Consider the following 14,841-nt stretch of genomic DNA (forward strand, 5'->3'; position numbering starts at 1 on the left):
AAAAAATTAAAAAAAAATAAACTACATATTTTAATGCTTATGTAATTTATACTTATGTACTTTAAATGCTAAGCATGTGACTATACTTATGAATACTTTAAATATCTAAGTATTTTAGTGTTTATGTACTTATAATTCTGTATTTTAAACATTTAATACTAAGTTTTCAATACTGAAAAATAACTAATTTCAGGGCAATATTATCTTAGTTCTACCACATCAAATTAAGAACTCAAGTACATCAAAATTGACAACGTGGTTTATACATCTTTAAATTTACTAAAATAAATTACTTGAAAATTTTTCTGTGCTCTAAAAAATGCAGAGTTGAATAACAGAAAAGATATCTATGATAGTTTCTGAGTGAAATTTTTTTGTTTGTTTACAGAATTTCCACAAGTGTGAAAGAATTAGAAAACTTCAGGAATTTGTTACAAAATATTCATTAAAGAAAACAGAAAACAAGTTGAAATGTGCCTGTTTCTGGACTATGAAGGCCAAAGAGTGGAATTTCATTCAGAGGCATATGAGCAATGACATTCTTAAGCCAAACATTTTATATAAAGCTGCTTTTGTAAAAGGAGAATTATATTGTTTTAAGTAGACAATTTTTTTTAATTGTGTTAAGTCTGTGTATAATATTATTGTGAGTAAAAGTAATACTTTGTTGATGTGGTAAAAATTTTAAAGTTTAACATTGAATAAAATGAGGATTATCAAATTCATATATGTTAAAACTAAGTAAATGTTGTAAGTCTCTCAAGAATTTTGTGTTAAGAAGATGTAATATAAATAAAGCTATGGTCGGTGTGTTGACCGCTTTATAGGAAAATGCTGAGGAGGCTCATGAATAATCCATAATTAACAGCCTAAAATTTTTCAGTACATTGAGGGTTACCAGCTTTAGTGAAAAAAAAAAAAAAATACAGAATGCCCAGTTAAATTTGACTTTCAGGTAAAAAATGAATAATGTTTTAAGGTAAGCTTGCTTTAGGCAATATTTGGGACAGACTTACACCAAAAATTATTTCCTGTTTAAAATTCAGATTTAACTGGGAATCCTGTGTTTAATCTAGCAACCCAAAAAGTACATTGGTATGAAATAAATCTGTTTTAGAATTATATTGCTATTTTGATTGGCTCGTTTTGGTGTCTAGAAAGATATAATACCAACTCAAAGACTTAAGGGATTTCTAAACATTGTGAAAAGTTGAATAGATTTATATATTTATTCTCCTAATACTTTACCTAGTGCTGAATAAAATTTGGGGGAAACTCTTTATTTTTATATGATTTCAAATTTACAGAAGTTTCCAGGATAGTACAAAGAACTCTTTTACCCAGATTCACGAATCGTTCACGTTTGCTTCATCTATCATGCTCTCTCTGTATATATACAGACATATACTGTTTTTTCCTAAATCATTTGCAAGTCCATTTCAGGCATCATGCCCTTTGAGCCTTATAAATACTTCAGTGTGTAATACTGAATAATTTTTTTAAATGATTTTTTCAGGAAAAAATAAAAGTGGAACTATCATACGGTAAGCCTTAGAATAAGGAATCATTTTGAGTTCCACTGTAAAGTTCTTTTTTTGTTGCCCTCTTAATGCCTGATATGTATAGTCATAGGGCGTATAATTTTTTTTGTACGTGAGGTTCATTTCCTTTTTCTCCCTAAAACTTAACCAATTTCGGGAGGTTTTCATTAGTGGCAGTCCTTCAATGATAAAAATATTTGAAGAAGTATAAGAATTTTGATCACATGCTAATTGTGAATGAAAAAAACTATACCTCAAAAGGATGTGCCCTCTATGCGTTTTAGCAGGTGTATCATGTTGAGATGTCACATTATTAATAAAGCAGGATTTATTTATATAATGGTTTAGAAATATCATTTTATACTGCTGTATACTTTTTCTTTTCTGTGCCCTTTCTAAAGCCTGGCGTAGTGCCAAGCACGTAGTAAGCACATAGTGGGTATCCAATACATATTTGTTGAATGAATGTATGAATTTGTATTCAGTATATTTTAAATGAATAATCACAGAGCTAAGTTTAACAATATGTCATATTTTCTTCCCACCCCTCATTTGAATAAGGCAGGAAAAGAAAGACATTTACTAATTAAGTCAATATTGTTGGAGACTCAAAGGAGCATGGAGTAAGTGCCATGTGTAAAAGTTTAAAGGACATTTGTAGTATCTGAACATGTGGAAGATGGGTTTAAATGGTAATTTTGTCTGTATGCTGCTCAAACTTTCATGTCCTGCCCTGCCCTCTCTTAAAGTCAGTTGTTTTGAAAGAGTATTCCCATCATCACTTTGTCACCTCCCACTTGCTCCATAACCAAAATCTTGCTTTTGGCTCTGTTGTTCCTAACAATTGCTTCTTTTGAAGTCAAAAATTCAAATTATAAATTTACAGTTCAGTTCACAAGCCATTTGACTTTTGTTTTCCTGCATTTGACACTGTTGGCAGTCCCAGGGTTCCTTTTCTCCCCAGGGTTTCTTATATTTCACTCCTGGATACTTCCCTTTGTAGCTTCTTTTCATTAGTGCCTTAAATGTTATTCCTCTGACTTTCATTCTTGCCCTTAATCACCACCACTTTTCACTCTTGAGTAATTCTGATTCAATGATTTCTAAATCCTTATTATTAGTCCACACCTGTCAATCCATCTGTTTACTACATGTCTTTACCGTTGTTCCACAGATGCTTGTATATCTTAATCACTCTCCTCCCAAATCGATTCTTATGCCCGTGTTCCTTACTCTGGCTAATTTCAGAACCATCATCATCTTAATTCTCTAGGCTCACTCCTCTCCATCTTCCCCTGTCCAGTCGGTGTCTAAGCGCTGTGGAGTTTATCTCCATTTCTCTGTCTTTCCCTTTTGTTTGCTCTAACCTAGAGCACTACACTAACCTGTCTCCTTATTCTCAGCCTGTTTCCCCTCGTGTGCCCCACCATGCTGCCACAGCAGGCTTTCTAGAAGCACTCTAACAAGGTCCTCTGATGTGTCTCCAGTGCCACCCCAGCCCCCATGCTCTGATAAAACACTTAATTCTTCAAATGTGCCAGGATCAGGCCTCCACACCTTGATGCGTGCTGTTCTTTTTGCATCAGGTGCTCTAGCCATCCTTCCCCACCTGGAACATTCCCGTGTCTCCCTGGAGGCCAGCAGAGAGCCCGTCTCTGTGAAATCTTCCTTATTTCACCCAAGGAGGATCGTCTAATTTCCTCTTAAATGTCACCACTGTAATTACAACCTACCTCTACTGTGTCACTTATTGTACTGTATTTTTTTTAAGCCTCCTTTACTAGAATGTGAGCTCCTTAAGGGCAGGAAAAGGAACTTTATCCATTTTTGCATCTCCATAGCATAGTTTTTGGCATTTGAACACTTAATAAATGTTTGTTGAATAAATTGCTTTTAAAATGACAACTTTATTGCATTAGAGGTCATACCTTCACTCCAAATATTCTTTACAACAAGAGTTAATAGATTCCCAAGGATTTGTGGACTTCAGGGGGGGGGGTGGCCAGAAAATCTCCTAAAACTGCATTCAAAATTTGGTGTGGTTTTGGCAAACTATAAAGGGATTCTATTATGGAAAAAATAGTAAGAACTCTTCTTTTAGGGGAAAAGGCAACATCACTGAAGAATTTCTCAAGTAATCAATGAATAGCTGCCCAAGATTACAGGCTAGATAAATTTATTCCTGTTTAAAATTCAAAGAGAAAGAGAGAGGTGTTAGAAGTCATGTCATACAAAAAAATTTTTTTAAGCATTGTACTTTTTTAAAAATTAGTTTTGTTGATGTTTATTTTTGAGAAAGACAACGTGAGTGGGGGAGGGGCAGAAAGAGAGGGAGACAGAATCTGAAGCAGGCTCCAGGCTCTGAGCTGTCAGCACAGAGCCCCACACAGGGCTCCAGCTCACAAACTGTGAGATCATGACCTGAGCTGAAGTTGGATGCTTAACTGACCGAGCCACCTAGGCGCCCCTTACAAAGATTTTTCTTAGCTAAATGTTTGAATAAACATACTATCACAATCATATTGCTATTTTTAAATAAAGTGTGTGCCAGTTCATGTCAAATTAGTGTACAATATTAAGAGACACAATGTCCAGATATAAATATAAGCTCACAAACAGCAAACTATCATCTGTAATTCCTGATATTTTTCTCTTTTCTTTGGTAGCACCAGGGTTCTTATGCTTGTATGACAGAAGTCAGTGTCATCAGTTGAGACATTTAAGAAAACCAGACCTCCAAATAAAAGCACAAACACTTTTATTTTTAACAGTAGTGTTTTGTTACAATTTAGTGAAACAAATAAATACATTCATTGGCCACAGCTATACTTTCACAACCAGTTTGAAACTGATTGTATAGCTGAGAAACACTGTTAAACAATAAAAAAGGCAGCTATGCATAAAAAAGCCACTTTAGCTATAAATTACATCTTTCATAAAACTACAACCAGCTACACTGAGTGGTAAGAGTTTCAAAATTAATGACCACCCAAATGAAACAATAAAAACAAGTACTGCTAATCACTGTAGAATTACACACTTAAGCAATGAAATTCACTGTTCTAATTAATGAACCAAAAGGAAGGTTTGAAATTGTCATCATGTGCTTCAGTGCAGGATGAGCAGGGAATCGGTAGCCCTTTGATTTCATAAACAGCTCCTTCTTTCGAGACCAAACTTAAAGTGCTCCTAGTGCTTTGGAATTTTTAAGCAAAAATTGGGCCAGAAGCTTATCTTTCTTTGTCTTTGGTGATGTATTGTGGGAGATGTGTACAAGGGGACAAATGCAAGAATTCAGATACCCTAAGTCAGTGATAAGAATAAATCTACAAATCTGAAATTTGGAAGAATCAACTAATGCCACTGAAAGAACCAAGATATTTTATCTGGATTTTTTTTTTTAAAGTAATCTTTGCTTATCTGGTCAAATAGGAACACTGTGTAGGGAGGCCTTAGAAAAAAATTTATCTTATTTACTTGGAACCTCAAGGATTAAAAGAGATAACACATCTTTTCAGATAGTTCTAGGTAATTAGATACTCAACATTATTAGGAAAATAAATAGTTGGCATTCTGAATAGAAATCTAAGAACTGAAGTTGTCATCAAAATATACCCGGTTAAGTGTATGTTATGTTGTCATGTAAATACCAAGGTTAACTTCTGTACTATAAATTTTTAAGTAATTTGGTTACAATCAGAGAATTTAAAACAGACCCAAAGTAACATTTGTCACTATAGGCTTATGCTTCTGATTGAGTTCAAAGTCATTTTGTATGATAAAAAGAAGAAATTTCTTTGGCTGTATACCAGCCTCCCAAAAGATCAAAAGCATTAAAAATTTCATTTATTCCTGTTATACTCTTATGAAATCACTGAATAAGCAATTATTAAAACCTTGAAAGGTATTTTAAATGATAGTAGAAATAAAACATAACTTTCTAGTCAAAAGACAGAAAAGGACAGTTGTATTAGTTGCAGTTCTGAAGAAATAGATCGGCAGACAACTGTATGTAGCTAGTTGTCTTTAAGCACAATTGTGACAACTTCCCAATGTTGCCTGTTCCCTTGGCATCTTGAGGTATTCAGCATCTACTTCTTTCCATATAGATACTGGTAGAAAGTGCATTTTAAAATCCTTTATTACTTTAGCCTACCATATATATATATTTTTAGATTTGGGATAGGACATTCAAGACAGTTTTAATATAATTCTAGAAGTATTCCAATATTGTTAAACACTGGTTTTGTACTTACCTAGTTAGTACATCAGTTTTCTTATTTAGTCTAGTGCTGGAATTAATTTGAATTAAATTTAATCTGGCTTTGCCCATATACAAGATATAAAAATGGGAAAACTAAAGGAGGAATTATATGTCTTACAAAGTATTGCACTTGAGTTTACTGCAATAATGTATCATGACTTAATTTACCTGAGGACAATCCTGATTCAATAGGTACAATCAGCTGTATCTTGTTCAGCCAAATCAGATGCTTTTGAAAATGTATTCATGTTTTAACTTAGAATTGTACATTTTATGAATAATTCTTAAATGCATCTGTAAATGTGTTTAGTCCCAAGAAGTTTCTACCCAAATCTCCCTATGCAGAAATCACTATTGCTTTCTTGAAGAGCCATGCTTAACCTACTATAATATATCTTAATCATACAAAATGATCACTTGACCAATTCTACTCAAAGTAGCCACATCATTTTCACCGGTATACTTTCTTCTTGAAGAAATGACTGTGGCTTTCCAAAGAACACTGCTGGTCATCATTATAAAGGATTACTACTGTCGTTTAAAAAAAATGATGGAATAATTTTGGTTGGTATTTTACAATCATGCTTAAAAGAACTATCTTCAGTGATCACATATTTTTAAGTAGATTTTTAAAAAGAATGGTACATTGTTATACCTTAATCCTGCACACTGTTCACACCGTAAAATTTTTATTGGGTAAGATTTCCACATAGAATATACCACTGAATATACAGGCTTTGATTTTCATAGGGAAATTGCCTCCTAATTAGGTGTACAATATAATATCCTAGTGTGAACCCTAGAGTGTGACTTTGGGGACTGCAGTGTACTCTTTCAGAACAAAGATAAAAGTGCAAATATGCAAATATGCATTTGATGTTCCAAAGTCAGGATGTTTGCAGCCATCAAGTGCCTTAAGATCTAATCCTTCTTTTCTCCCACTCCAAACTTCCCATTTTACTTCATTTTGCTATGAAGAAGTCAAAAGTAACAGGTGTGTTCTCTGCTGAATCACATTTCCAGGCTGTGTTTTCAGTTGCAACAGATAATGGAATGTTTATGTAGATGGCATTTAAACACATCGAATATACACGTTCATGAGAAACAATGGAAGAATCACGGCTCGGTAATGCTGTCAGTTTTGTGGTGTTACATACAAGCTATGGTGATTGCTCATATCTAAATTGCTACAAGTAAAGAGCAAAGGAGCAGTGTCTGTCATAGGTCCATTCAGGTGGGGAGAGACTGTATAGCTGTTGCTGCCACACCCAGTCATGGTGCCATACCAGCCCAAACCTTGCGAATTTGATAAACTGCAACAAGAAAAGGCAAAAAAGTGATAGGAGTGTGATCAGGATGTAAGTCACATTGGCATTTTTAGTGTTCAATGAATTTCATAATACAGTATTCAAATATTGAGTATATTCTTTGCCAAGTAATATGATGGCTTTCTACAAAATGGAATGACTTTTATCTAATATCCTTGATTTTATATCACATATTACAAAAGAATAAATACGTCAGAATTAGAACTTGATTATCAGATGATAATATAGTGCTGTTTATTATGGACTAGGCTCTTGTAAGACATGTTTCTGTGTATATACATGAAGTAATGTATACACACACATACCTTATTTAATTTTTACAACAATCCTATTAGATAAATTCTATTATCCCTATTTTATAGGTGAAAAACAGGCTGAAAAAAAACAGGTTAAGTAAATTGTCCAGATGAAATGAGGATTACAGAAAATGTTATATCAAGCTCAAAGTATTATGGAGGTATGCTTTTAGCTTTTCACTTTGCCCTGATACACAGCTAATGGTATGGAGTTGCAGTGATTTTAGAGTAAGAAGGACACAAGGAGATTTCCTATAGCATCTAAGATTCCCAAAAGGTTAATCTAGGGTTTTCCTGTGGGCTTTGAATAGCACTATAGATAAGGAAACATATACATCACTCTAATTGTATTCCTTCCCTACTTACTAACTTCTGCCAGCTTTGAAGCAACATGGGATCCTGAAATAAGATGGTACCATTTTACTCCCAAAGGCATTTCTCAAATAAAGGTAACATTAGAGTCAGATGATAGTTTTTTATAGTATAGGTTCCCTATACTATCTATACTATAGTATAGGTTCCCTAGTATAGTGTAGCATCTACTGCTCTAAGGTCTGGTTTAAATGATCTTATTTATTGACGTATATCACCAAATCACTTTTTACATATTTGGGTCAAAGCTTAGGTTTGTTCTTGGGGCACCTCGATGGCTCACTTGGTTAAGCCTCTGACTTCGGCTCAGGTTATGATCTCACAGTTCAGGCTCAGGTCATGATCTCACAGTTCCTGAGTTTGAGCCCCACGTCGGGTTCTGTGCTGACAGCTCAGAGCCTGGAGCCTGCTTCAGATTCTGGGTCTCTGTCTCTCACTCTCTGCCCCTCCCCTACTCATGCTCTCTCTCTCTCTCTCAAAAATCAATAAACATTAAAAAATGTTTAAAAAGCTTAGGTTTGTTCCTTTTCAATGTATTCAGTACTAGCCCCGAAGCTTCAGTTTGTTCCTTTTTGATGTATTCAGTGCTTGTCCTGAACACCTACCTTCCTTCTCTCGAACCTCCCAGTCTTGGCAAGTCATCATCACTATCATATCGTCTTGGGTTGTCGAAAAAGTAAGCTCTGGAACTGTAATTGTGACTATTTATCATGCCAGCAGGTGCCTGTGAACAAAATATTAACATATGAAGATTTACTTTCCAACTAAGAAAGAAGGATGAGATCTAGAATGCTTTTTAGTCTTAAACTTTGACAAAAATAGAAAATCAATATAAATGTTCCATTGTTTTTAAAGATAAGGGCAACAGGCATTGGGGAATCTTATGATGTCATACCAAATTCTGGTTTAGTCTCTGCGCCCGGAAAAAGAGTACCACAGACCATGCTGGGACATGTTCCCACAGAAAGAGGACCATTCCAAATACTACATACTCTTCTCCACTCACATCTTCTAGATGAGCCTGTAAACAGAGTGTGACAGAGCAATGTTTAAGTCTGTCTGATGTGTAAGCAGTCACCCTCCACAGTTAACTTGCGTCAGGTAGGGTAATTGAAAACACATCAACCACAGGCACATAAATCTCCAATTTTCCATATTTTGTGGTTTCATATCCTTTAAAGGATGTAAAAATGTGCTTTGATGTTAAGTAGAATAAAAAGCTATTTTTCAGTGCATCAATTTATGAAAAGATTTTTAACATATGGATAAAATGGAGTGATCTCGTTTTTTGGCCCCAAAGTCTGAAGAGAGTTATAAAAGAGACTACTCATTCTAACTACTCCATGGGCAACATAATAGCACTTACTGAGTTACACCTGTAGAGACATGTCACATATCAAATTGTTCAGCTCCACTGCTATTTAAAAATATGTCTTTGGGCCTAAACTTCGTATTGAGTTTGCTTATCCTACTAGATGTTGGGAGAGAGAAATGGCAAAAGGAGTGAAGACATTCTGCCATCTGGAACCACATATGAAAATTCCTTTTCTTTAGAATGGTAACTGAAATTCTTATAAAATGGTATTCCAGAATGTCTTCAATTCAGTACAAAGTTAAGTTAATGTAAACATATGACAGGTAGCTATGTCAAACTGCACTTTTAGGTAGGGGATGGAGAGTGCTGGGAGGTTAAATATAGAGTACTGGGAATTATTGGAGCAAATACCTGGACACCCAAGGAACTATGAATGCTCTCCCATTAACATGACTGATGATACTAGATTTTCAAAAAAGTCATTATTTAAACAAACTGAACCACATATTTAGATTATATGTAGGTCTTGGGTTTGAGAGAATAACTTTTATCCTAACAAGTTAAAGATATATTCACTAGCTAATGACAGACAATCCATTTATCTAGAGGTATTTAAACACTGTCCTTGAAAAAAATTAGCAAGATAGGTTTATGAACAGTAGGTTTATGTCACTAGTAGTATTATTTGCAAAAAGAAAAGAAAATATTCTGACGAATGATTTTAAGTGACACGTGTAAATGAGGATTTTTATACATAAAGCTTTAAGTCTGATTACTGTTAGTAGCTAGAGATTCCATAAAAGTGTTTGTTTGTAAGTCAAACACTTAAAATGTTCTCTTAGTTAAGGCTAACTTCCTTATTAAATTATTAGATTAGCAATACATGGTAGCTACTTACCTTATCTGAAAGATTATCCCAGCCATAGTTAAATGGACTTTCTAATGTATCCTGAGATATGGTGATCACCACCAAATTGTAACATGCTCTTGAAGAGTAGAGGAGAATGACTACAGAGCCTACAACAACAGTCTGGCACAGAGACATACCCTAAAAGAAATAAAACTCATCATCATGACATTGCACATTTGTCAAGACAGGCTGTTCATACACATACAACATGGTCACCTCTTACAATGCACTCTTAGAAAACACTGAGTGAGCACCTGTTGAAACAAACTCTTGATTATCCTGCTTTATGATTCCTATTCTTAGAACCACTTGGGTTTAAATTACCCTATTAATACAGATAAATTATTTGCTAACTTGCCCAATGGTAGCTGGAGGAAGATTTTGTCCTGCCAAGGTTACCTTACTCCCTTAAGTAATATGAAGAAATAAGTTGGCAAAATTGATATTAATCAGAGAGGTAGTTTAGTCCTAATGAGAAGAGTATGGGAAATAGAAGCATTATTCCATTTCATACACTTGGTTTCTAATGAGATACAAAATTAGAATAGAAATACAGCTCTTAAGTAATTTGCCTTATTCTATTAGAGAGCTGATGTTAGTTAATCCCTATTGATGTCATTATGTTGACGACAAAATGATGTAGGCACTCAAATGCACTTTTGAATCAATAACATTTTAATATCAAGGCTTCCATTGTTTCCCCAAATAGAAAACTCTTATAATTTAGTACTCACAATTTAGTACTCACACCCAATGGAGTTTCAGGGATTCTTAACCTGGGGTCTATATTTCAATACAATTGGTTTCCTTTGTAATCCTATTTATATTATGCATTAAAAACATTATTCTGATGTTTTGTCCCCCTCATGAGAGACTCTTAAATATGGAGAACAAACAGAGGGTTATTGGAGGGGTTGTGGGAGGGGGGATGGGCTAATTGGGTAAGGGACACTAAGGAATCTACTCCTGAAATCATTGTTGCACTATATGCTAACTAATTTGGATGTAAATTTAAAAAAATAAAATTAAAAAAAATATATTCACTACGAAAAAAAACCCCAAAAAACCAAAACATTATTCTGAGAAGTGACACAACTGCCAAAAAGATCCACTGCATTGTAGCTGTCCCATTCGGTTTCTGTGTATAGATAACAAGCATCTGACTAGTATATCATGCCCCTAAATTTACATATTGAAATAGTTGTTAATTACTTTCCTTTTATTTCCTCTTTATATTAAGGGCACTTACATTGAGTTTTTGGTTATGTGTGTAGGTAGATTAAAATAATCTATTAATTTCAGGATAGAAAAAAAATTATTAAAAGTACTTATTAGAGGAGCACCTGGGTGGCTCACTCGGTTGAGCGTCCGACTTCGGCTCAGGTCATGATCTCACGGTCCGTGAGTTCGAGCCCCATGTGGGGCTCTGTGCTGACAGCTCAGAGCCTGGAGCCTGTTTCCGATTCTGTGTCTCCCTCTCTCTCTGCCCCTCCCCCGTTCATGCTCTGTCTCTCTGTCTCAAAAATAAATAAACGTTAAAGAAAAAAAAAAAAGTACTTATTAGAGGGGTGCCTGGGTGGCTCAGTCCATTGAGCATCCAACTCTTGATTTTGGCTGAGGTCACAATCTCAGTTCATGGGTTTGAGCCCTGCATCAGGCTCTGCACTGACAGCAAGGAGCCTGCTTGGGATTCTCTCTCTCCCCTCTCTCTCTGCCCCTCTCCCATATGCATGTGTGCTCGCTCTCTCTCTCTCTCTCTCTCTCTCAAAAATAAATAAACTAAAAAAAAAAAAAAACCTTATTAGAAGCGTGCACTGGGTTTGGTAGGATTGAGAACCATTATTATAACTGACTTCTTTATAAGAACAACACATTTTAGAGGTATATAAGAAGAAGGAGAAGTAAAAGATAAAAGATACCTTGAAAGATGTTGAGAGTACCCTCTTATTTTTTTAATTTTTTATTTATTTTTGAGAGATAGAAAGAGACAGCACGCACAAGCAAGCAGTGAGCGGCAGAGAGAGAGGGAGACACAGAATCCAAAGCAGGCTCCAGGCTCTGAGCTGTCAGCCCAGAGCCCAACATGGGGCTCAAACTCACAAAATGGGAGATCATGACCTGAGCCCATGTCGGACACTTAACCGACTGAGCCACCCAGGTGCTGAGAGTACTCTTTTGACCTACCTCATTACCATAACAAAAAGTATGCGTGAAAACAAGTAAAACCCTAACAAGATTAAAATTTTCTAAAATCAAGGCTAAAATTTTCTACAGTGTACATTTTTATTTTTGTGAATACCCAAAAAAGTTGTTAATAAACAAGCTAATCTAGGGGTGCCTGGGAGGCTCAGTTGGTTAAGCATCCGACTTCTGCTCAGGTTGTGATTTCAGGGTTTGTGGGTTCCAGCCCCGTGTCAGGCTCTGTGCTGACAGCTCAGAGCCTGGATCCTGCTTCGGATTCTGTGTCTCCCTCTCTCTCTGCCCCTCCCCTGCCTATGCCTTGTCTCTCTCTCTCTTCAAAATATAAAAAAAAAAAAAACATTAAACAGAAGCTAATCTAAAGCCAATCCAGAACCAATTTTAAAAGTACTATAGTATTAAAGAAACATTAGATAACAAGAAGTTAGAATGTTGTAAGCACTGCCATCCCTTAAAATAATCCTAAGTAACTTTCTGGAGAAATAAAATGACTACTAAAAGACATAATATGGAGATATTTTGCTTATACTTGTAAATAGTATAAAAGCCAAAAAAAAAAAAAAAAGGTTGTGAGAAAAGTTAGCAAAGAGTCAATAACACTGAGGCAATTAATAAAACAAAATTACAGTTAGATTACATATATATAACAATGAAAGAAGCTCACTGATTTAGAAAGCAAAGTAAGATTCTTCCTGCAAAACACAGGATTACAAAACAAAACAGAAAAATGGATTCAGCAACATGGAAGCTGTTGCCAAAAAGTTAAAGAAAATTTTTCTAAAATGAATGGAGTCAATAACAGACAATTCCACTCAGAAGCAATCCTCAAGGTATTATTCTCCCTTCTTCCATCTCTAACATCTACACCACTTTTTTAAGAAATTCCATACCAGACAAGGAAAGAAGAGTCACACCTCACTTCAGTATGCATATTATTAACACATTGGTATGCATGTCATTAGCTAGAGTTCAATATTTGTTTACAGGTATTTTTAAAATGTAGATATGCAGAAACTTCAAATTACCATTCACTAAGTTTTGACAAATGTATACACCAGTGTAACCCACATTTCTACCAAAATAGAGAGCATTACCATCACTCCAGAAAGTTCCCTCACACCCCTTCCCCATCAGCCAAACCCTCAGATGTATACACTCTCCTGCTTCTGTTTTTGCCACACCTTAGTTCTGAACTTCATATAAAGAGGACCATAGAATATGAACTCTTTTGTAGGCTTCATTCACTCAGCATAATGTTTTGTGCTTCACCCATGTTGTTGGATGTTTTAGTAATTCTATGGTCTTTGTATTGCTGAGGTGGATAATTAGAATGACTAACTGGCCCTGATTTGCTTAAGAGTTTCCTAGTTTTAGCACTGAAAGTCCCAGAAAACTTCTCAGTCCCAGAGAAACCAGGATAGTTAACCACACTAATTCCACTTAATAATTATATGAGATTGTTTATATGACAGTTTTTTCTGTTGATGGATAGTTTCTATAAATATTCTTATATACATCTTTCTGTGGACATATGTTTTCACTTCTTTGGGGTAAATACCTAAGAATGGAATTACTGGGTGGTATGGTTGGTATAAATTCAGCTGTATAAGAAATTGCCTGATCTCTTTCCAAAATGGATGTATAATTTTATACTTCCAACAAAGTATGAGAGTTCCAGTTGTTCTACATCCTAGACAACATAGGGGTTTTCAATCTTTTTAATTTTAGCCATGCTGATGGTTGTGTGGTAGTATCTCATTTTTGTTAATTTGCATTTCATGAAGACTAATAACATTTTGTTTATTGGCCATTTGTATATCTTCTTTGTGAAAAATCTATTCATATCATTGTCCACTTCTAAATTCGGTTGTCTTTTTTTTTTATTATTGAGTTGTAAGAGATCTCTATATATGCTGGAAATGAGTCCTTTGTCAGAAATATGCAAATATTTTCTTGAAGTCTGTGACTTGCTTTTGCATTTTATTAGTCTTTTCTTTGGATGAGAAATTTAAAATTTAATTAAGTCTAATTCGTCAATCTATTCCTTCTGATTACTCTATGACCTAAGAAATCTTTGCCTATGCCCAAGTTGTAAAGATACTTTTTGGTGTTTATTTTCAGAAGTTTTAGAATTTTTTCATTTACATTTAGGTCTATCATCCATTTTGAAATATTTTTATGTGCGTATAGTATGAGATGGAGTTGGGCTTCATTTTATTTCATATGGATATCCAGTTTTTCCAACCTCATTAGTTAAAAAGGTTTCCTTTTCCGTTTGGATTGCTTTAGCACCTTGGTCAAAAATCAAACGACCTTATATGTGTGGATTGATTTCTAGGCTTTCTATTCTGTTCCATTGATCTGTTTGCCTCTTTTATGCCAGTAGCACAGTGTTTTAATTATTGTAGCTGTATCCTAAATTTCAAAGCCATGTAGTGTAAGTCCCCTGCTTTTTCAGTGTTTCTTTCTGCATTGTTCAATACAATAGCCATTAGCCACATTTGGTTATTTACACTTAAATTAAATTAAATTAAATTAAATTAATTAAATGATCAGATCCTCTGTCACAATAGCTACTTTTCAAGTGCTCAATAGTCACATATGGCTAGCTACCAT

The 14,841-nt window shown here is 34.8% G+C and overlaps 2 protein-coding genes across 4 annotated transcripts in view; one reads left to right on the forward strand and one right to left on the reverse strand.

Annotated features, from left to right (window-relative positions):
* Positions 1 to 3,446, forward strand: part of ERO1A (endoplasmic reticulum oxidoreductase 1 alpha) — a 47,585-nt gene extending 44,139 nt beyond the window's left edge. For both annotated transcript variants that reach the window (XM_086709748.1, XM_086709749.1), the window contains one exon: positions 389 to 3,446. In XM_086709748.1, the coding sequence (XP_086565874.1) occupies positions 389 to 449 (61 nt within the window). In that variant the 3' untranslated portion in view covers positions 450 to 3,446. The remainder of the gene's footprint in view (positions 1 to 388) is intronic.
* An 836-nt stretch (positions 3,447 to 4,282) lies between these two features.
* The window catches only part of GPR137C (G protein-coupled receptor 137C), a 62,515-nt gene continuing 51,956 nt past the window's right edge, over positions 4,283 to 14,841 (reverse strand). Inside the window, exons 4-7 of one of the 2 annotated variants that reach the window (XM_086709750.1) lie at positions 10,015 to 10,164; positions 8,697 to 8,822; positions 8,407 to 8,525; positions 4,283 to 7,118 (exon numbers count right to left, since the gene is read on the reverse strand). In XM_086709750.1, coding sequence (XP_086565876.1) covers positions 6,941 to 7,118; positions 8,407 to 8,525; positions 8,697 to 8,822; positions 10,015 to 10,164 — 573 coding nt within the window. In that variant the 3' untranslated portion in view covers positions 4,283 to 6,940. The remainder of the gene's footprint in view (positions 7,119 to 8,406; positions 8,526 to 8,696; positions 8,823 to 10,014; positions 10,165 to 14,841) is intronic. The other variant, XM_086709751.1, reaches the window with a different exon arrangement.

The sequence above is a fragment of the Puma concolor genome, chromosome B3, assembly GCF_028749965.1.
Source record: "Puma concolor isolate L17-30 chromosome B3, mPumCon1.1.hap2, whole genome shotgun sequence".
Lineage (NCBI taxonomy): Eukaryota > Metazoa > Chordata > Mammalia > Carnivora > Felidae > Puma > Puma concolor.